This window comes from Periophthalmus magnuspinnatus, chromosome 1 (genome assembly GCF_009829125.3).
Source record: "Periophthalmus magnuspinnatus isolate fPerMag1 chromosome 1, fPerMag1.2.pri, whole genome shotgun sequence".
NCBI classification, from domain to species: Eukaryota; Metazoa; Chordata; class Actinopteri; order Gobiiformes; family Gobiidae; genus Periophthalmus; species Periophthalmus magnuspinnatus.
The window spans coordinates 18,922,686-18,945,090 of record NC_047126.1 but is presented as its reverse complement, the minus strand read 5'-3'; the positions used below and the strand labels follow the sequence as shown (position 1 = coordinate 18,945,090).

Below are 22,405 nucleotides of genomic sequence, written 5' to 3'. Positions count from 1 at the left end.
TTTGTCCTGATTTAGCCATGCATAGTTATTGCATTGAAAGCTAAATATTATTCAGGCACATTTGGGTTATTTAGGGATAAGAAAATAGATAGGAAATCATGTTTTTAGGTCTTGCAGAAGTATGAGAAAATTAACTTTTTTGAGAAAAAAAAAGGATGGAAAACAAGCAAGCAAAATCAGGTAGATTTGCACTGTTTTCCATGCAAATGTGTTAGAAGATGTTAAATTTGTAGCATTGCATCTAAAAATACATGTTTTTCTTGATCTCTAAATAATGCCAAATATGCTGCCATAAAGTTCAAGGACCCGTTGGATTTGCACTGTCCTGGTTGAAGTGTCCATCTTGTTTTGTTGTATCGTTTAACAGTGTAGTTCAGATAAAACTCTGAAAGTGCGTGTGCATCTGTCTTTTCAAACAGCTGCAGTTTCTTTGGGGAAAGTCATGTCTCGACCAGCGGCTGCTCGGAGATGTCCTCTGGAGTCCTCTCTCCTTCACGAGACCTTTTCCTCTTTTTGTGACCTGACCAAGATAAAATGGCAGATTTTTTTTTAAAAGTTATAAAAACCTGTAATAATGTAGAGGTGAAAGGTAATATGAGTGGAAGACATGTCATGCCATAGGTCCTATGCAGTAAGTGCAAGATCATGGAAAAGAAACCTCATGAATATGAGGGAGCAAGTTAACATTACAACAGGATCAAAAGCTCAGAGAGGTGCATTTAGCATAAATGTCCAGTAGGTGTCACTGTAGTATTTTTCATTAATAATTCAACTTCATATTTTTTTAAACGCAAACCCAATAGAATTGTCACTGATATAATTGATTAGGTTCAACATTTGTGGATTTTAGGTTTTCATCACTGGTATGAAAATTTACTTCTGGTCAAAGAAATGACCCATTATACCCTTTTTTAAAGAAACCATAAAGTTTAAAAAAAAATCTGCAATGTAAAACAGAAAGTAGCAAGTAGATTACAAATATATTAGTTATTTCTGTCTTCTAGCTCAAATCTTATTATACAACTAAACAATATGAAAATGTTATTACCTTTATTGAACAATAAGTTAATGTAGTAATCATTGCGGCAGGCCTGATTAAGACAAATACCAGAATGTTCTGAATTCAACTTCTTAAACTGAATGAGCTGTTGGTGCCAGTGTATTTCAATGTGTCCTGACTTGGTGGTGGTGTATTGGCCTGTTGGGTTTGGGAGGCTGCAGTCTGAATGTGAATGAGAAGTGGATAAAGAGGCACTGACTCAGTTTGAGCAGGAGTTTCTTCCCCAGAGTATCCTCAGAGCCGCTCATAGAGAGACCACTACTGCTGAGAAACGGAGACGTGTCCGAGTCCACGCCTGAAACCAGGTCTAGACCAAGAGCAGAGACAGGGTTAGACTGGGACTGGAGCTGGACTGAACTAGGACTGAACTAGGGCTGAACCAGGGCTGATCCAGGGCTCAACCAGAGCTAAAACAAAAGTGAGAAAACTGTGAAAAAATGCATTCAGGCTCACGACAGATTGATATGTGTAGCACTTTGGATTGAGTTCTACACATTTATCAAGGCTTTTTTTTTTTTTACAAAGGCTGGAACAAATATTTAAATCTGATTGGTCGATGTGACATAACAGCAGAACTAACTGAGAAATCTAACTTTTGTTAAATCCAGTTAAGAGAAAAGAACAGACATTTTTCATCACAATGCTGCTCAGTGATTGTCAACTGGGCAATCACAACAGCAGGAGCTGAGCCAAATAGATTATCAGGAGTTTGTAAACTCACAAGTATTGCAAGAATTCATCTTTCTGGCCAAGATAGGATAAATAAGAACTAAATCATGTCCCATTTAAGTCTAAAGTACTTAAGAAGATCATCAGGACTACTCCACTAGATGTGGAGACAAAAAGCAAGACAAGCAAGACAAAATCAAGACTAAATGAAGAGTGAAGAAAGATTAAGACTGGAGTAGATTAAACCTATACCAGGGTTGGTGTCTGTTTCTGTACGGTCCTCTCGAATGTATGGGATATCGTCCATCCTCAAAAACACAGAATCACTGGGACTCCTTTGACCGTCTGACTTACTGCCTGAAATATAAGTAGTAATAATATTATAATAATATATATATTAACTCATGGATAAACTTTTAACTTACGAACAATGCGGTTCTTCTCATTGAGCAGAGAGGTGCAGTGTGTGGAGCTGGCCTGCACTGATCGCGTGCGAGCGGAACCCGGGCGCCCTGGTTCCCGTGGCGGTGGCATGAGGGTTGAGCTTTGCTGTGAAAGGGCGTGGTCTGGTGGGAGGAGTCTGATCATGTGATCAGATGGGGTGTGGTCAGGGGGCAGCAATCTGGTCATGTGATCGGGAGGGGCATGGTCTGGTGGGAGGAGCCTGTTCATGTGATCTGTAGGCGGGGCCTCAGGAGTCAGGCTGGTCCCATCTGTGGGCCGTCCTTCTGGGTCTGGACTCTGAGGGGAGCTGTCCATCCGAGAAGCAGTGACCGCATTCTGATAGTGACTGCGGCTGATCTGAGTCAGGGTAGATATGAGATTTAATATTAAACTAAAAATATTTGGATAGAAAATGAAATCAGTTCTTTTTATCCCGAAAAAGCCAGCAAAGCTCATCAACCATTGGCTGCTCTGGTTTGATTTTACCCATATTTGAAAGCTGCTGGGAAAAGCTGTGATGAGCTGGAGGATTTTGCTTGATGGGGAAACCAGAGTGACTTGAGGAAACACAGGGAGAACAAGCAGAAAGAACAAACTAGAAACTTCTTACTGTGAGGGGGGAGCGCTAGCATCTAGCCAGATGCAATGTCACTTTTTAGTGTTTTTGTGACAAAACTGATTACTGGCACCACATGTAGAAAAATAGCAACAGCAAATTGTGTTTTTTTACATTTTGCTATGGCTTAGGCTCTAAGTATGCCAAAAAACATTTAAGATTTTTTTAAGTAAAAGAGCTGAAAACTATTATTTTTCCCATACTGTGATTTACTGTGATATTGAGGTTATCATTTGAACTTTGACGAGAGTCAGGACTGACCTTGATGACCTGGAGATGTGTGAGTTGTCTGACAGAGTAGTCAGGTAAGTACAGGTTTGACCCTCCATTTAGCTGCCCCATACTGCCACCATAGAGCATGGAGTCGGACCGGTCCAATCCACTGCTGCGGGAGGGGGACCTGTGAACTGTACCATCACCACACTCAATACAAAGGATACTGAATATACGTGCAGCTAGGCATGTCAAGAATATTCAGTTAAATAATAATGGTGATTATTCAGGTTATAATATAATCATAAAAAACTAAACTAAAATAATTGTGACCACGTAAGAAGTAAAAAAAAAAATTCAATACATTATCATTCAAATGTTTGATTTCATAAAGATGATCACATACAGAGGCAAAGTGCGAGTGAAAATGAGTTTCACAGTTGTTTGGTCATCGTGTCAATAATTGTCAATAACTGTAAAATTGTGATGTTTCTTCTCACAATAATAACAGTAAAATTTGACATTGTCACATCCCTACTGTCGTCATCGCGTTTACTTATCTCCTAAACTGAGCAATATTTAAAATGTGAAATGTAAAACTTTACAGACTTTACAATGTTGTGTTTGTGGACATTTTTTGTTTTTACTTTAAAGTTAAGACTTACTGGATGGCATTATTGCAGGAACACCAAAATATGAGAAAGCGCCATTTTCAAACTTTAAGGCCTCTTTTCCGAATTCCACTTCGACTCGACCCTGAAACAAATTAGGTAAGTCAACATTTATTTTATGAGCATTTAAAAATGTGATTGTGGTTATAATAGTTTTCCTTCATCAAACTTCTCCTCTTATGCCAATATGTAAGCAGCTTTTTTTTTTACTACTGTATACCAAAATCCACTGGGACATAAGGTTAGGGGGCAGGTAATAAACAATTTGATGATTTTTTTGGTAATTTTGGCCGTAAACTCAATTGACTTTTTAATATTACATTGCACTGTGTTGCATTGTGTACAGTATATGTCCTTGTATATATAACTGTATAATATGTGTAATAAGTGTGAGGTATATGTGCATTACCTGCAAGATGAGGATGAAGTAGTCGACAGGTTTATTTCTCTGGAACAGAAAATGTTGTGGTGCTCTTTTGTTTTTCTCATCAAATTTGAGTTCCTGGAGTACACTGGGGTGTTTGATCAGAAGCAGCAAGATCTTCTCTGAGACGTGAGAAGATTTGAACGGCTCCACCTCTGACAGACAAAAAATCAAAACTGTTGTCATGGAAACAAGTTATTTGATCCGCTGATCACCAAGGACTAAATCTAGCGGATACTGGGTGACATATCTTAACATTTTCATTATTGTGCAGGGACAGTACCTGTGGAGAGGAAGCGATGCGTGGCCAGGAGCAGCTGGGGAGAGATCTTCACCTTCATTTCATTTTCGTTCAGTTTGAAAATGGAAAAATCCTGCTGCTTTTGCTCATGGTGTGAGACACGGCGCTTTGTGCGATTATCCGCTGAAAACAGAGACAATATCATTTCACACTGCTTTTGGAAAAACTATATTTGGATGTTACTTTGCCCAGGTATTGACACTAATAGAAACTATTCACAATATATATTAATACTTCAATGGTCTTGGTCTTAATCAGAATTTTGTGCCATAAATAACAAAACAATCTGTGCCTCCAACCAGCACCAACACACACACTACATTCATATGTAGGGAAGATTAGTGAAGTGTCTTGTCTATGGGCACAATCACACTATGTACTAGACTAGAGCCACTGCTGTCCCACTGTGGTACTGTGACACCCATTATCCACAGCAGTCTCCCATCCATGTACGAAGTAGGCCCAACCCTGCTTAGCTTCAAGGATCAGACAGGATTGGGCATTGACAAAAATTGGAGTTGGAATTCTTTCTGTGAATGCTATTGGAACTATCAACAACAAATTCATGAGCTAGAAGCACGGATATTTGTTTTAGAATCTAAAAAAGGATTTCACCGAACGCTCCCTGTGACTTCCAGTGGTAAGCAGCCTACAGTTGCTTTCAGAGAAGAGGGTGAAAAAACTGCTACTTTCAACTTAAACCTGAGTGATACGGTGTCTTTTCCAAAACTTTGTAAAGACAAGAATGCCAAGCCAACCCAACAAGTGATAAGAGACAATGCTAATATAGTTACATCACCCAAAATACAACTTACAAACCACTGTCACAGACTGATGTTGATGTTAAAATACAAACAGAAAATTGATTTTTGTCACAAAAGAAGAGCACTGAAGTTGTCAAAAGAGCGGCGGCAGACATGTGATCTGTGCCAAACGTCAAGGTCAGAGATACGCTGCTGCTTGGCGACAGTGCTATCAGAGCCACAGAGGAATCCAAACTTGCTCTTATCCCAGTCACACTGTTTCTGAAATTACAAAACTCCTGCCAAAAGTTTTGTCAACACACCAAGGCGCTAAACAGCTGACTGTGTACGTGGGTGCAGTTGACACCGGAATGAATTAGACTGAAATCTTGAAAAAAAAATTCATCATATTATTGATAAAGTGCTTGATAAAGTGGAGGTTAAGACATTCATCAGTGGACCTCTTCCTAGCATAGACAGAAGGGAAATGACCCGCACCTGAGCAGAGGTGTAGTGAGAGTGCTGATGGATAACCTCCTCCACGCTTAGAGGCACCGACCTGGACAGGGTCCTGGGCCAGTGAGAGAAAAGAGGAATGAGAGAAGCATTCCTGCTGCGCCAGCCAGAGACCGAGCCAATGTGTCAGCACCACCAGCAGCACCACGACTACCACAACCACCTCCTCTAGCAAAGGAGCCACCACCAGCACCATAACCATCTCCCCCAGCGAGGGATTCAGCAGCACCACCACCTCCTCCAGAGAACAAGTCAGCAGTACCACCACCTCCCCAAGTGAAGGATTCATCTCCAGTGTCACTTCCCCCACGGCCCTCGTCACAGGCCTTGAACCTGTCTGTGACAGCCCCAACAGAGGTTTCAGTCCCAGCAGCAACCCCATCACCTTCCCTGCCCACAGACCAGCCCTGGGTCCCCTACTCCCTCTATCAACTCCTCACACTCCTTTTCCTCCCCACTTTCACCCATGGCCCTTCCCAACCATCTAGAAAGCCTCATCGGATCAGGAAGATGGCTCCCCTCAAATCGAATACAGCACGATCAAGAGTTCTGGCATCAACTATACTGAACTCTTCCCCGTACCCACCTATGCCCCCACGTCTTTCACCCAATGTCCCCCCTGCTCCACCTCCACGGCCCTCACCTGGTCCTTCACCCAAACTCCCTCCTGCTCGCCCTTCCTTGCCTTCCCCCAGAACTGTTGTCACTAAGAGCTAGGACACACGGGGCCTCTGCTGTCTCAGGACATACAGTCATGATAAAAATAATATCATGCTGAGGCCCTGTGATGGAGCTATATCTACAGTTACACCATGTAGACTGATTAATAGAAAGACAGTTAGTCTGTCCAATCAGAGAAATTTAGTTCACATTCCCTGTAAGAAGATATCATAATCTGAAACTTGCTGTGCTCTTTATGTGTGATTTATGTGTGTGTTTCTAACCGAAACATGGCTCAACAAAAACTCAGGTAATGCAATTCTAGTGGAATCAACTCCACCCAACTTCAAATTTGAATCTGAAACACAAGCAAACAAAAAGGGTGGAGGTGTGTGTGTGTGTGTGTGTGTGTGTGTGTGTGTGTGGGGGGGGGGGGGGGGGGGGGGGGGGGGGGGGGTGTTTTTCATCTTTTGAGTATGTTTCTGTTAAAATGGAGCTAAAACAATCACCCTCCATACTCTACTTAGTCATATACAAATCTCCCCAGCACTGTCTGAGTTTTATTGATGATTTTACTGAGATGCTTTCAGTTGTATGCACAGACTTTGCACAATGCACAGACTTTAGTCATTACAGGTGATTTTAATGTACATGTGGATAATGTGTTTGATAGAAACACTAAAGAGCTCAGTTCTGTCATTGAATCCTTTGGTCTGACTCAGCATGTCAGTGAGCCCACCCACAACAGAGGACACACTCTGGACCTGCTCATTACAAAAGGAGTAAATATTTCAAATGTCAGTGTGGTGGATGTTGCTCTGTCTGATCATTTCTGTGTCTTTTTTGACATGTCTGTTATTCCTAAACCAGCGGCTGGTCCTGCAATTGTTCAAAGGAGACACATAAATGATAAAACAGGTGAACTGTTCATGGAAATGATACACTTTGAAAATGTCTCATGTTCTAATGTTGATGATTTGTTGAACTCTATAACTTCGAGTGTTTTGAATGTTCTGGACACCATTGCCCCAATGAAGGTTAAAATGGTTAAAGATAAGCAGAAAGCGCCATGGCAGAATGATTTGGTCAGGGCCCAGAAAAGGGAGTGCGAGAGGGCCGAGCGGGAAACAGATTAACAAACCCTCCAGCTCTGCTGCCATTAGAACTAATTTCCACATCTAAGTGCAATGAGTTTGTGGTGTTCTTTAATGACAAGGTTCAGGGCATTAAAAATGCCATCAATTCCACAACGCAAATAGCAACCCAGCACCCACCTAGACACTTAGAGCTGAGTCACTTTGCACCTGTAACTGATAAAACTGTCAAGAGATCATCATCAGTCTGAGTTCATCTACATGCTGCCTCGATGTGTTACCCACAAAATTTCTAAAGTCTGTGCTCAACAGTTTGCTGTCACCACTCGCATAGTTAATATGTCACTTCAATCTGGAACATTCCCAAGAGCTTTGAAAACTGCGGTTATCAAGCCTCTCCTAAAGAAGAGCAGTTTTGGTGCCACGATATTGAATACTTACCGGCCAATCTCAAATCTGCCATTTTTAGGCAAAGTCCTCGAAAAAGTTGTTTACCAACAGCTTATTAACTTTCTCCAAATGAACAACTCCTTTGATGTTTTCCAGTCAGGTTTTAGACCCCACCACAGCACTGAGACTGCTCTTATCAAGGTGACAAATGACATCCGCCTGAACATTGATGCAGGCAAAGTCTCAGTCTTGATCCTGTTAGATCTGAGTGCTGCTTTTGACATTGTCGACCATGAGACCCTCTTACAGAGTCTAGAGGACTGGGTGGGCATCTTTGGTACGGCGCTAAACTGGTTCATGTCCTATCTAGAAAACAGGGAGTACTTTGTGAAATTGGAAAATGTGTCTCAGATAAAATGTCCCTGACCTGTGGGGTTCCCCAGGGGTCAATCCTGGGACCTCTGTTGCTCAATCATTACATGCTGCCGTTAGGCCAGTTAATACGCAGCAATAGTCTTACCACAACTATGCAAATGACACTCAGATCTATGTCTCACTGGCAGCAGGTGAATATGGACCAGTGGATTCACTCTGCCACTGCATCCAACAGATCAGTGTGTGGATGCAAAACAATTTTCTTCAGCTAAACTCAGACAAGACTGAAGTCATCATCTTTGGCCCACAGAAACATAGAGAAAGTGTCAGCAGTCACCTCCAGTCTCTCTCTCTAAAACCTTCAAATCAGGTTAGAAATTTAGGGGTAATAATGGACTTGAACTTTAACAGTCACATCAAATCAATAACATCTGCAGATTTTTACCACCTAAAAACATTGCAAAAATCAAAAGTATAATGTCAAAGTCAGACTTAGAGAGACTTATCCATGCATTTGTCTCCAGTAGGTTAGACTACTGTAACGTTCTGCTCACTGACCTCTCCAAACATGCGTTAACACAGCTGCAGTACATCCAGAACGCAGCTGCACGGGTCCTGACTCGAACCAGGAAGTATGAGCACATAAGTCCTGTGCTCAGGTCTCTGCACTGGCTTTCTGTAGCTCAAAGAATAGACTAGCTAGCAGCCCTGCTTGTGTACCAGTCTCTCCATGGCCACCAAAGTATATCATCGACATGTTAGTGCCTTATGAACCATCTCGCACTTTGAGGACTTCAGGGACCGGCCTCCTGCCGGTGCAAGAGTCAGGACTAAACATGGGGAATCAGAGTTTCAGCTTTATGCAGCTAAAACCTTAAACAGTTTTTCTGAAGATGTGAGACAGGGCTCTACTTTGACAATGTTTAAATCCAGGCTCAGAACAGATCTGTTTAGTTGTGCGTATGACTGAAAGGTTTTTATTCTGCACTCTTCTCTTTTAATGTTAATTTTATGATGATTATTTGTGATTATTTATCTTTTGATTTGTGTGATTTTAATGTCCTTATTCTGTAAAGACTTTGAATTATTTTGTGTACGAATTGTGCTATAAAAACAAACTTGCCTTGCTTTGCCTTAAAAGACAAATTCTGCATTTGAATTCTGACATGCCCTCCAGGTCATATTTAAACTATGAGCTTGTTAAAATTATGTGATATGTGATGTAAATAGTACTCATGTATATTGCATACTGTAGAGGTCTGTCTCGTCCAGGATCTCAGACTTTATAATTTCTTCGATGACGTCCTCCAGAGTCACGATCCCCATCACTTCATAGAATGGATCTCCTTCTCCTTCGTTATTCACGCGCTGCACTATGGCCAAGTGGGACTTCCCTGGAACAAAACACACAGTATTAATTACTATGCTACTAGGGTTGCATGATTTTGGGGGAAAAAATCTTTGGATCAAACTACAAAGTTTCTCTCCTCTATGAAACAATTGATAAACTGAAATAATTCAGGAATTTCTCCACACAAAGAAAAGGAACTGTGTAAATTGTTCATGCCCTGAATATTGTCAATTTTCATTTATTTTTGCATATAGATCCATAAATGTCTTGTGGATGTGTTTTTATGTGTGCAAAACTGGTTCATACATTGCACATGTGATCAGTGGAAGTTTCAGAACTTCCCCCATCCTCGCCACTCATTGCCTAACTAACTCATGTTATAATGAGTTCATTGGTTAACTCTCTCACCATGCTGAAATAAGAGTGGCCAGGAAATACTGGTCATCACTGACGAGACCCAGAGAAGTTCCATCCCAAACTTTGACCACAGGGGCAGAGACACAGAGCATCTCCTTTTATCAGCTTAGACCCAGGACAAAGAAAAAAAAGAGATGCCTCAGTAGCTAAAACTCTCAGTTCTCTCTTCTAAAATTGGTGGTCATGATATGGTACAAGAATTTATGAATCTTCAGAGCAGTTTGAGTGGTGCCCCAAAACTCCTCGAGTCAAACACTCACAGAGTCCATATGAGCCCTGCTTTAACCTAGAACTAAACTTAATTCATTATATCAATTACGCCCCTAATAAACCCTACCTAATCAATCTACTTTTTAGCAGATAATCCCTCCGGACACCAGCTATACAAAATCTTATATTTACCAAAGAAAATCCAGGTGGGATTTGAAATCTGTTGTTCCTCTTTGCATATAGCTTATTACCACTTATAATGAGAGTAGATCAGGCAGAGGCCAAAACAAGTCTCAGCTTCACAAAAAGCTCAGCCATTTATTTGTACTCCAAAGTGTTCAGACACATATTCAGTTTGAATTAGGGCTCATTTTAGTAATGCCTTTTTGGGGAAAAAAAGGCTGGAAGGGGCATTTGAGAGAATAGTAAATATAAACTAAACACAAAACTGACACAGGAATCCCACATATTTTGGAACATTTGTAGAAGTCTAAACTACACTATTTTTCTAAAAAAAAAAATATATAAAATATATATATATATATATATATATATATATATATATATATATATATATATATATATATATATATATATACCCCCCCCCCCACACACACACACCCCCCCCCCCCCACACACACACACACACATATATATATATATATATATAAACAACTCTAGCTCTAATCTCTAAGTATTTCTATATAATTTCAGAGAAGGTGAATAGTTCTGGGATTATTGAGATTCCTAATGCATGAAACACATTTTCAAACACATTATTTTATGGTAAAACACAGATTCAAGGGTGCAGCCAGATTATAATCCCGGATTATCCCTGTTTGGAGCACATCTGTTACACTGCACTTCTGATGTGGTGGAAATGACAGGCAGGCAACCTTCAACACAACAGTATGTGAAGTATCCTGCCGGTAACTGGTCTTAGAATAAAAATACTGATTTCAACAATTCAAACAATTCAAATTTATTGTTAAATTAAAGACCCACCGTGTAACTTTTTAGAATTCATTACACTAAAAACATAGAAAAACATGCATCCTTACTAAACTCTGCAAAATTTACCCTTACCACCTCCAGAAAGTTACAGTGTCAATCATATTAAAAGTTTTGAATTGTCATAAATCATTTGAATTAAGTAGGCCTAAAATGCATACTGCTACACATATTGATATACTAGCTCTTTTCTTTGATGCAATATCATAGTTTCAGTAATCCCAAATAAAAATCAACTTCACCAATTTTCACTATATTGTCACAAGACAGTTGCATGTGAATAAGCCCCATTTAATACAGGGACAATTGTTTGTTTTTGTGTCTTGCAGGATTAGGTTTAGGCCTTATTCCAAGCTGTTTTTTGAAAATATTTTAATACTGATTATAATCCAGTGTTCAAACCTGGTTTAAAGAGAATGTGGACATTTGACTGAAGACATGGTGTCACTTCTCAAGCCTCAGATAAAGCCTACACAGAAAAAGCTGACAGAGCAGGAGAGCTGTGATTGGTTAAAGAGATCACGCCCACTGCAGCATCCTTCTCTTTACATCCTTCTGAGTGAATGAAACCATAACACTGCACTGCACTGACAGACTCCCTGTAAAAGAACTGTTATAAGAACTTATATTACAACTAAAGTTAAACCAGGGGTCTTAACTCATGAACAATCAAATAGAAATCAATCTAATAACAAATTAAAGTGAGATGTTTAAAAGTTCTTCAGTCTACTTTTCTGTGTTTGTTGCAGATAGATAGTTGTCCCTGTTTGTCAGTCTAACACAGGTCAACTCTGTAAACAGTGCATTTGAAAAGTAAAATGCTTTGTGACAGATGAGATCTTGATGAACCTGCTCCAAAAAGAGCTCATAAAACAAAATGATTTGACCTCTGACCCCTCACCTTTCTTGAACTCCTCTAACATGGCGTCCAGTTTGGTGTCGTTGAAGACGCAGTGCAGTGGGTGCTTGTAGAACTGTGTGATGGTTTTGAGTGAAGTGCAGTCGTCCGGGTCCACGAAGGCCAGGTCCTTGACGAACAGGATGTCCACGATGTTGGAGCGGGTGTTCTCATACACGGGGATGCGCGTGTACCCGCTCTGCATGATCTCGGACATGGTCCCAAAGTCCAGGAGCACGTCCGCACTCAGCATGAAGCAGTCCTGTAGCGGGGTCAACACGTCCTCCACGGTCTTTGTGCGCAGCTCCAGCGCGCCCTGGATGATGTTCAGCTCCTCCTTCACGAGGTCGTGATACGGGTCCGTCACGCGCAGCATCTCCAGCAGCTTCTCGCGCGTGTAGAAGTTTGAGATCTCCTGGTTGAGCACGAGATCCAGCAGTTTGCTTATGGGGTACGACACTGGGAACGATAGCACCATAAGCAGACGCGTGACCCAGATGGTTTTGGAGGCGATCGCGAGCCCATGGCGCGAGGCCACGGACTGTGGCAAGATTTCTCCCACAAAGAAGATGGCAAAAGCGCAGAGCAGCGTGGACATCCAGGTCATGCCCAGAATCTGGCACGTGCACACGGCCAAAGCTGCGTTGATAACGGCATTACCGAGCAATAACGTGCATAGCACGTAGTTACCGTGGCGACGCACGGACTCAATCTGCCGCGCATAGTTCTGCTCTGAGCTCGTGCCACTGTTCTGCAGCACCTGCAGCTCCACGGGGTCCAGCGCGAGGAGGCTCAAGTTCAGGCCACTGAAAAGTGCCGACAGCGCGAGCAAGAGCGCGCTCACGAGCAGCTGCAGCCACAGCCCGGGGGTCGCCGAGCGCTCACGGACCGCAACCCAGAAGTCCCGCGTGCGGTAGTGCTCCCAGCGCGCCCCGTCAAAGGCGCATGTGGAGTAGTACTTGATGTGCTCACCACGGCGCAGCTCTTTGGCCCACAGCTCTACAAGCACAGAGTTGTGGCTGGATGCGGAGCGGAACGAGCCCAGGACCTCGATGTCGGATGTTCTCGCCGCGCGGTCTACGCACAGGTTCCGCTTTGGATGCGCCTGCCGCTCGCGTCCCGGGCCTGGTTCCTCCACAAAAGCGATCCAGGGCGCGGCGCTGCGGTTCCGCGCGGCAGCTCCGGGCGGTGGCAGAGAAAAGTAAAACCGCAGCAAGAAGCGACTGCCCTCCGCCGACACGAGCACGCCGTCCTCCACCGACAGCTCTGCTCCTGTGGCCTCCGGTCTGAAGCCGAGCAGAGCGCGCGCCACAGGCAGCAGGCAGCACGCGGACAAGAAGAGCAGCAATGCAGGGGGCTCCATGATGCTCCTCCAGGGTCACGTGCCACCGGTCCGGTCCATGTCTCCTGCTGCCGAGGCTGGTCCTGCGCACTGATGTCACCCTCTAAAAATAGCTGCAGGTTTGGCAAGAGCTGCTACAGAAAATCCAGGATGTCCCCGGGCTCCAGATGAGATGTAGAGATCTCTGTCTCTCTCTTTCTTTCTCTTTCTTTTTTCTCTCCCTCTCTCTCTCTCTCTCTCTCTCTCTCTCTCTCTCTCCCCCTCTCTCTTTTTCTCTCCCTCTCTCTTTTTCTGTCTTTCTCTCTCCCTCTCTCTTTCTCTCTCTCTTTTTCTCCCCTCTCTCTTTTTTTGTCTTTCTCTCTCTCTCTCTGTACAGGTCGTGTAGCGCCCTCTGTCGCACAAACAAGTTCATCACCACATGCAGCTGACAGGAGAGTGCTGCTCTTGCAGTCGTCTCGTCAGTATCCCACTTTAGAGCTATGGGGTACTGTCCATGCAGTGCTTTGAGAAAAACTATTATCTTTTTATAGTTAATGCTGAACATAAGTGGAATTGTATTCTATGTTTCTTGGTGTAATAAAACATGCATTTGCACAAACCTTTTGACACAAAGACATGTGCAAGAATAAGAACTATTTTCTTCTATCAAGGCCAGCTAGGATTTCTTCCTTTCTTCTATGGGCCTAATGATGCGGGCGGGATGTAGTTTTGATAGGCATTATTTTAATAAATAAAGGAAAATCAACAAATTATATATATATATATATATATATATATATATATATATATATATATATATATATATATATATATATATATATATATATATATATATATATATATATATATATATATATATATATATATATATATATATATATATATATATAAAAAGCTTTCTAGATTTGCTTTTAGTTTTGGTTTTATAATCTCAGTGCACCAGAGCTGTTACTTCTGTCTGCGCAGATCACTCCTCAGCCTCTTCCGTTTACATAAAACTTCAACGATTCTTGCTTCGATAGAATAAACTCTGTTCAATTTCTTTGGCCTTGCAGAGCAAAGCACTCCCCCTGATGTTTGTGCGTTCATTATTTCCTTTTTTTATTTTCAAAATTAACCCACAATGTCAACTATAAATAAAGTAGTACGGATTTTTATAGCTGTTACGCGGGCAGTCTTTAGTGCGACACCTTAAATCCACGTGTGACAGTTACTATGTCTCTCACTGACTCTCCTCATGAATCTATAGTAAGATCCTCTACTTCTATAGCTCTCCTCCGTCCCGTGAAGCTTCCTGCACTGGTCTGGTCAGGTGTGTGCGCTCTTCGCTGTTTCTGTATCTGTTAGCAGTTGTTAAGGCTGTACGGGTAAATTAAACTGGAAAAGTGGAAAACACAAGATGCAGAAGTGCCCCCTTTGTCCACCAGAGGTCAGTAAAGTTGTTCAAACCATAGATATAGTTTTAGAACGTGTGCCTATGGTTCAGACCACCTGAATACTTTAAATGTTTTCCTCAAATGTCGAAAATTGAAAAGGCTTTCATAAAAGTTAAAATCTGTTTTAGGTATACAAATAGTAGGGCATACTGCCAGTGATCTACTTAACTTACTGCTGCTGCATCTTTTTAGTTATGCAATGGGATGCATACTGGACTAGTTATTGATAAATCTCCAATATAGGCATAAAAAAAGAAAATACTAACAGTTAATAGTATATGGTCCCTCCTTTCTCCTCACTTCTCTTTCCTTCCTCCTGTCTGCGTCTCCTCATTTGGACACAGAGGAAAAACCTTTAAACTCTATTTAAATCTGAGCTGAGTTCATTGAATTTAAGAGGTCATTGATCCATTTTAACATGTTTAATCAGACACTTTTAAATTAAAAACTAACAGATATTGTTGTAATTAATAATAATACATTTGCATTTTGTTGCAAGGTGATTTTATCCCAACAGTAATGTAAAAAGAATCTGTTAGTTGTCTTAGTGTTGGTTTATGCAAATGATCTATCAGCTGTTAAAGTTTACATTAGAACAAAAGACACTTGGAGAGCTTCTCAGGTCTAAGTGGATACAATGCTCTCTAAATATCTCAATAACATTTTTGTCATGTATTTGTTGAGACCAAGGAGACAGTTCAGTTCATAGTCTCAGAGTAATCACATATTTATTATCTGTAGCAGGCATGTCCAAACTATGGCCCAGGGGCCAATTTCTCTTGGCCCTCAGGCTTCCACGTGAATTGGCCCATATTACTTTTAAGCAGTATTTTTTACCACAAGTTTTAAAAACACACGGGAGGAGCTCGGAGTAGAGCCGCTGCTCCTACACGTTGAGAGGAGCCAGCTGAGGTGGCTCGGGCATCTGCTCAGGATGCCTCCTGGACGCCTCCCTAGGGAGGTGTTCTGGGCATGTCCCACCGGGAGGAGGCCCCGGGGAAGACCCAGGACACGCTGGAGGGACTATGTCTCTCGGCTGGCCTGGGAACGCCTTGGGGTCCCACTGGAGGAGCTGGAGGACGTGTCCGGGGTGAGGGAAGTCTGGGAGTCCCTGCTTAGACTGCTGCCCCCGCGACCCGGCCCCGGATAAGCGGAAGAAAATGGATGGATGGATGGATGGAAGTTTTAAAAAATCTATCTTGATAAAGCTAATATCAAATGTTTAGTGTGTCCCTTTGAGGATCTAAGCATGAGTAAAGATCTGACCTGTTATAAATGCACAATTATTCACTTTGTTGACCACCAATCTATGGCCCTCCATCGGCCCTCAGCTTTGTCTGTGTTTTGATTGTGGCCCTTGATGAAAAAAGTTTGGGCACACTGGATCTATAGACTTACATATGTTTCTCAAAGTGTGGTCTGTGTGTCACACTTTATGGAAACCTTCTGCTTTGTGGTGACCAAAAATCAAGTACTCATGAGATAAATTCTTTAATATTAGATCAACAACATGGCTTGATGTTAACATATGGTACATTTAGGTTAAACTTTACATTAAATTATTTTTTGCTAAAAAACTAAAATTAAAGCTCTTCTTTCTGATGTTTTTTATTGCACTGAAAAACATATCACTAATACTCTGCTGTTCAAAGCCAAAATAAAAGTACTGCCAAGTCTTCCTTTGATTAAAAAAACTGTGCTCTGAATACCACCAAATGAAAACATAACTGTACCAGGATGTAGGTACTCAGAATTAGTATTCAGAATACTTACCGTACTTTTGGTACATGTATTTATTTCCCAACGCTGGTGCTACTTTAGGCAAATAATAATCACGGTTAAAATTATGATCGGTGTTGAAGAAGTGAATTTAAGTCAATGTAATGTCCCCAAAAAGCGTGTAAACCCAACTCACGTATTAGTGAGTAGTGGGTGGAGTCTAAAGTGCTGTGTTATTTGCTCTTGATGGCGATGGACCACTCTTTTTCTATTATGTGAGTGTGTATAAAGGGACAGACCACCCCTCCCCTTCCCATTCTCCTTATACCAACGCTCTGCTCCCTCTCCTCTGCACAATGCTTCAATGAGACTCAGACAACCACTCCACGCTACTGCTCCTGCTATTATTTCTACTAGATACACAGTGGATTGGACAAAACTTGAATCTTAATGCTTTATATTCCTTTCTTTAAACAATCTAGGCATAAATTAACAGACACTGCCTCAACTTAAATGAACATTTTGAAGTTTTGTCTATTTTTAGAGCAGAAGTTTTGGATTTTAAACTTAAACAAGCTTGAAGAATTGACAGTTTTGTGATTTTTCAGGGACATTTTTGGATAGGATGGGGTGGATTGGAGGGGGAGGACTTGTGCTGCTGGCTCTGGTGGTAGGACAGGGGGGGTCCACGACGAAGGCATGCCCAGCACACTGCACCTGCCTGGGGACACTAGTGGACTGTCACGGTCTGGGGATCAAAGCGGTGCCCAAAAACATCCCTAAAGGAACGGAGAGATTGTGAGTAGACTACTGCTTCTTTTGGTTTGTTGTGGTAGTTCAGCATAATTAAGTAGTGGTTAAGTCCTAATTTAGTCCGACTGCACCTTAGTAATAGACCTGATGTAGATGAAACTGGTTAATCCTGGTCTAGTCCAAGTTTAGTTGTGGTTTAGACATGATTTAAGCCCTGTTTTGTCCTGTTTTTTTTGCTGGTTTAGTCTTACACATTAGTTTAGACCTGAGGTATATGGTTTAGTCCAAGTTTAGTCCTGGTTTAGTCCTGGTTTGGACATTATATAGACCTGGTGAGTCTATGTCTGACCTAGATGTGATTTAAGCTTGTTTAGTCCTTCCTCATTAGTATAGCTCTGATGTTGTTGAAAAAGGTTAGTCCTGGTTTAGTCCAAGTTTATTTCTGGCCAAGCTAATATTTAAACTTGATTTAAACCTGATTTAGACCTGTCTTAGATGCTTAGACAACTGATGAGGTCTGGTTTTGTCCGAGTTTAGTCCTGGTTTAGACATGAGCTAAGCCCGCATAGTCCTGATTAATTTCCTGGTTCCTGGTTCACCTTAGTTTAGACCAGATGTATGTTAAAGTTCTTAGTCCTGGTTTAGTCCTGATTTTGTCTAGACTAATTTAAACGTGCCCTATGTAACTTTACTGATGGAGGGTCCACCAAGTGCCAGGTGAAGCAATATATATATACAAGCAGGTGGCGGACCTCAACAGTTAAATATTGCACCTTAAAGTCACATAAAATATCCCTCTATTTCTGTAGATCTTATTGCCTTGCCTGAATGTTTCATAATGTGTAATTTTGCACCTTATTACAGGTGTATACTTAGTGCACCTTTAACTACAAGTAGAGTGTGACATTTTTAACACATTAATGTAATTGTCTGCACAAAGATAAACCTAAAACACATGATCTTAATAAAATGATAAAATGAGATAAGGTGTGATCAAAATGTCCCTGTAGTTTCTCCGTAGGGCTGTGTTGTATTCGTAGATGTTGTTGTGTTATTTGTACCCGGCTTATGGAGTGACTCTGTTTGAATTATTAATGATTTTTTTCAGAAACCTCATCCGCTTCAATCGAGTTCCCGTAGTGTGGACTTTCTCTCGCCTCCCTTTCTCCCAATCTCTCTAACACTCTTTTTTTTCTCTCTCTCTTTGCCTCACCCCCCCTCTCTCTTTTTCTCTCACCCTCTTTCTCCCTTTCCCTTTCCTTCTCCTTCCTTATCTGTTACTTTCTCCTTCTTTTTAAATACTTATCTCTCCCAATCAGTTTATTTCTCTCCATGTCTCATTCCCCTCTCCTCTTCTCCCTCCCTCTCCCTCCCTTCCTCCTCCCTCTCCTCTTTATTCTCCCCTCTCTCTCTCCTTTCTCTCCTCTCTCCTCCCCCTCTCTCTCCCTCCCTCTCTCTCTCTCCCTCCTCCCACTCCTCTCTCTTCTCCCTCCCTGTCCTCTTTCTTCTCCCTTCACTCTCTCGCTCCTCTCTCTCCCTCCTCCGACTTTTCTCTCATCTCTCTCCCTTTCTCTTTTTCCCTCCTCCCTGTCCTCTCTCTCCCTCTCCTTTTATCCTCCTCTCTCTCTTTCCCTCCCTTTCTTCTTCCCCTCCTCCCTGTTCTCTCTTTTCCCTCTCCTCTTCCCATCCTCCCTGTCCTCTCTCTCTCCCCCTCTCCTCTTCTCCTCCTCCCTGTCCTCTCTCTCCCCCTCTCCTCTTCTCCTCCTCCCTGTCCTCTCTCACCCTCCCTCTCCTCTTCCCCTCCTCCCTGTCCTCCCTCTCCTCTTCCCCTCCTCCCTGTCCTCCCTCTCCTCTTCCCCTCCTCCCTGTCCTCCCTTTCCTCTTCCCCTCCTCCCTGTCCTCCCTCTCCTCTTCCCCTCCTCCCTGTCCTCCCTCTCTCCCTGTCCTCTTCCCCTCCTCCCTCTCCTCTTCCCCTCCTCCCTGCCCTCCCTCTCTCCTCTTCCCCTCCTCCCTGTTCTCCCTCTCCTCTTCCCCTCCTCCCTGTCCTCCCTCTCTCCCTCTCCTCTTCCCCTCCTCCCTGTCCTCCCTCTCCTCTTCCCCTCCTCCCTGTCCTCCCTCTCTCCCTCTCCTCTTCCCCTCCTCCCTGTCCTCCCTCTCTCCCTCTCCTCTTCCCCTCCTCCCTGCCCTCCCTCCCTCCCTCTCCTCTTCCCCTCCTCCCTGTCCTCCCTCTCCTCTTCCCCTCCTCCCTGTCCTCCCTCTCCTCTTCCCCTCCTCCCTGTCCTCCCTCTCTCCCTCTCCTCTTCCCCTCCTCCCTGCCCTCCCTCCCTCTCCTCTTCCCCTCCTCCCTGTCCTCCCTCTCTCCCTCTCCTCTTCCCCTCCTCCCTGTCCTCCCTCTCTCCCTCTCCTCTTCCCCTCCTCCCTGCCCTCCCTCCCTCCCTCTCCTCTTCCCCTCCTCCCTGTCCTCTCTCTCCCTCCCTCTCTCCTCTTCCCCTCCTCCCTGTCCTCCCTCTCTCCCTCTCCTCTTCCCCTCCTCCCTGTCCTCCCTCTCTCCCTCTCCTCTTCCCCTCCTCCCTGGCCTCCCTCTCTCCCTCTCCTCTTCCCCTCCTCCCTGCCCTCCCTCTCTCCCTCTCCTCTTCCCCTCCTGCCTGCCCTCCCTCTCCTCTTCCCCTCCTCCCTGTCCTCCCTCTCCTCTTCCCCTCCTCCCTGTCCTCCCTCTCCTCTTCCCCTCCTCCCTGTCCTCCCTCTCTCCCTCTCCTCTTCCCCTCCTCCCTCTCTCCCTCTCCTCTTCCCCTCCTCCCTGTCCTCCCTCTCTCCCTCCTCTCTCTGAAGTGAAATAGAGTGGAAACACTGCAGATATGAGTAGGACCCACATGTGTCTTGATGGATCAGGGCAGTGTCTCGCTTCATAAACCAGGAGATGATTTGAGTTCAGTGACTTTGACATTTGGAAGAACTGAGACCCGGAGCAGTGTAGAGGAAGAGATCAGGACTGTGCTGATCACATTTTAATAGAGATTGAGAATCAGTGTGTTATTATCCATGACCATTTTGGGGGGATTATAATCTATAGGACTAAAGCCAAAGCTCTGTCAGTAAAAGCGTGTGTTTTGGAGCACAGTTCATACATTTGAGTAAGAAACGTGACTATGTTTGTGTTAAATGTCGATAATAATTGAAAGTCTGTTTTGTTTATATTCATGAAATCAATAATGAAAGAAAAAAATGCATTTATACTGAGCTTAACTGTGAACAAAAGGTGCTGCTGGGTTTAAGGCCCACATTTAGTGAGGTCTTCCTGTGTGGAGTTCACATGTTCTGTCAGGGTTCCTTTAGGTTTCCTAATTCAAATTAAAATGAATGAAACAAATGAATGTTGCAGTGATCAGGACAATTATTATGGATTAATTGCAACAAATTGATTATTGTCGTAATCAAATATCGTTAACAGGTCTATAGGCTCCAAAACACGCCATGAGCTGAGAGAAGAGCTTTTAAATTACACAGTAAATGTGTCAGTTTAGTGTTTTGATGAAAACACTTTTTCATCTATTAATAAACTCCATCAGTACATCCTCATCTGGCTTCACTTTAGCTTTATTTGGGTCAAACTGAATAATTGCATTCTAAACATCAACTCAATTAAAATGGAAGAAAATGGATGGTTGGATAATCACTAAATTAATCAATTACCAAAATAACTGTTAGTTGCAGCTCTAGACTTGATACTTGATACCACAATGATAATAAAAAATATTCTATTGACACAGAATGTAATTTTCAGCCCAAAATAAAAATAGTTTATTAAATATTACCCTCAGGTCATATAGTTCTAATATAGATTAAAACCATCCTAAACTCAGGTAAGTCCCAATTTTGTCCCTAGCAGCTATAGATATTCCTGATGAGGATTGTAGTTATATAATGGGTCAAATGCCAGTCTTTCTGTGAAGCTGTGTAGTACAGTACATGATTTTTTCTACATGTAACAATGGATCACACCTGGACGACTGAGGGATTACACAGACATGTAACTGTAATGTACTAAAAGCAAAAAGTCATGCAACACGAGAATTCATTTAATGTTTTTTTTTTTTTTAAATAATGTTTTATGCAGCTCTTAACAGAATGTTTTGTTGTCGTCGTGGAGACAGAATAGGATAACAGTGACACTGAAATGCTTTGCAGAAAATGTAGTGCTTGTGGTTAACAAAGTTGTGGCGACTCTTAGGGTTGTCAAAATTATTTATATCCAATTACTACAGGATACCCATTTGAACAAGTGTTGCTACTAAAAACAGGACAAAATAACACCTTTCCTTAATAGTTTCAGAATGGTCTGGAGCTGTATCAGAACTAATATAAGGCCCCATGCTATGATTTAATAAAGTAGCTTATTATTTCGTGTTGAAAATGACATTCTACTGTCTAAAATGTGTTTTGATTATGACTGTAGTATTGAAACTGGTATTGAACGTTTTTGAGTTTGAAATTGTGTTATAGTGACAATAATAATGACTCAACTCTACTGGCTTGTTTGTGATGCAGGAATTCATGCTAGAAAAAAACCCCTAACTTCTGTGGTAACGTTTTATGTTTTACTTTGACTTTACTTTGAAAACACTTTTGGCGTCTTCACCGACCTTTCACCCTTTCTCTCCCTCACATTGCTGCACTCTGAGATTAAACAGTCTCTCTATGGCCCTATATTTGCCCTGTATGTCTATGCAAATGTCACTACTGCCTCTAGAGGTCAAATGAAAAAACATTTGAGTGGAGCGTTTATCCCCCTGTTGACCTCTTGACCTCTACCATAAAAACCCCATATGAGCAGCCATATTTGTAAAGGGGGGTGCTGGGTAATTAGCATGTAAAGTGATCTGGTATGTGCGTATATGAGTGTTCCCAGGGACACTATGGCCATTGCATTCCCATTTATCAAGCCAACTGTGGCAGCGCTCGAACGAATAAAGAAAAAAAGTGTAGTTTCATTGTCATGGCGACGTGAAAAATGGCTGCCCCTCGGCGATGGAGGAGATGTTATTTGAGCAGTGGAGAGGCTCAGGGAGGGAGAGGAGCGTGAGGAGTTTATATG

The 22,405-nt window shown here is 42.5% G+C and overlaps 2 protein-coding genes across 2 annotated transcripts in view; one reads left to right on the top strand and one right to left on the bottom strand.

Annotated features, from left to right (window-relative positions):
* Positions 1-311: 311 nt before the first annotated feature.
* Positions 312-13,426, bottom strand: LOC117373027 (metal transporter CNNM1-like). The gene is made up of 10 exons (XM_055224146.1): positions 12,067-13,426; positions 9,427-9,570; positions 4,381-4,521; positions 4,083-4,252; positions 3,668-3,758; positions 3,051-3,196; positions 2,155-2,530; positions 1,982-2,086; positions 1,260-1,367; positions 312-520 (listed from the first exon to the last, which is right to left on the bottom strand). The coding sequence occupies exons 1-10, from the start codon at positions 13,424-13,426 to the stop codon at positions 441-443; spliced, it is 2,721 nt and encodes a 906-aa protein (XP_055080121.1). The 3' UTR covers positions 312-440.
* A 3,759-nt stretch (positions 13,427-17,185) lies between these two features.
* LOC117371367 (slit homolog 1 protein-like) overlaps positions 17,186-22,405 on the top strand; it is a 53,051-nt gene continuing 47,831 nt past the window's right edge. The window contains exon 1 of the mRNA XM_033967033.2: positions 17,186-17,358. Within this exon, the coding sequence (XP_033822924.2) occupies positions 17,186-17,358 (173 nt within the window). The remainder of the gene's footprint in view (positions 17,359-22,405) is intronic.

What these genes read in the sequence shown, in the direction of transcription:
- LOC117373027 (XM_055224146.1), bottom strand. Translation starts at nt 13,426, where the DNA reads ATGGAGCCCCCTGCATTGCTGCTCTTCTTGTCCGCGTGCTGCCTGCTG. An exon ending in GTTAGAGGAGTTCAAGAAAG is followed by an intron (nt 9,571 to 12,066) that starts GTGAGGGGTCAG and finishes GTTTTGTTCCAG; the next exon opens with GGAAGTCCCACTTGGCCATA. An exon ending in GCATCGCTTCCTCTCCACAG is followed by an intron (nt 4,253 to 4,380) that starts GTACTGTCCCTG and finishes TTTGTCTGTCAG; the next exon opens with AGGTGGAGCCGTTCAAATCT.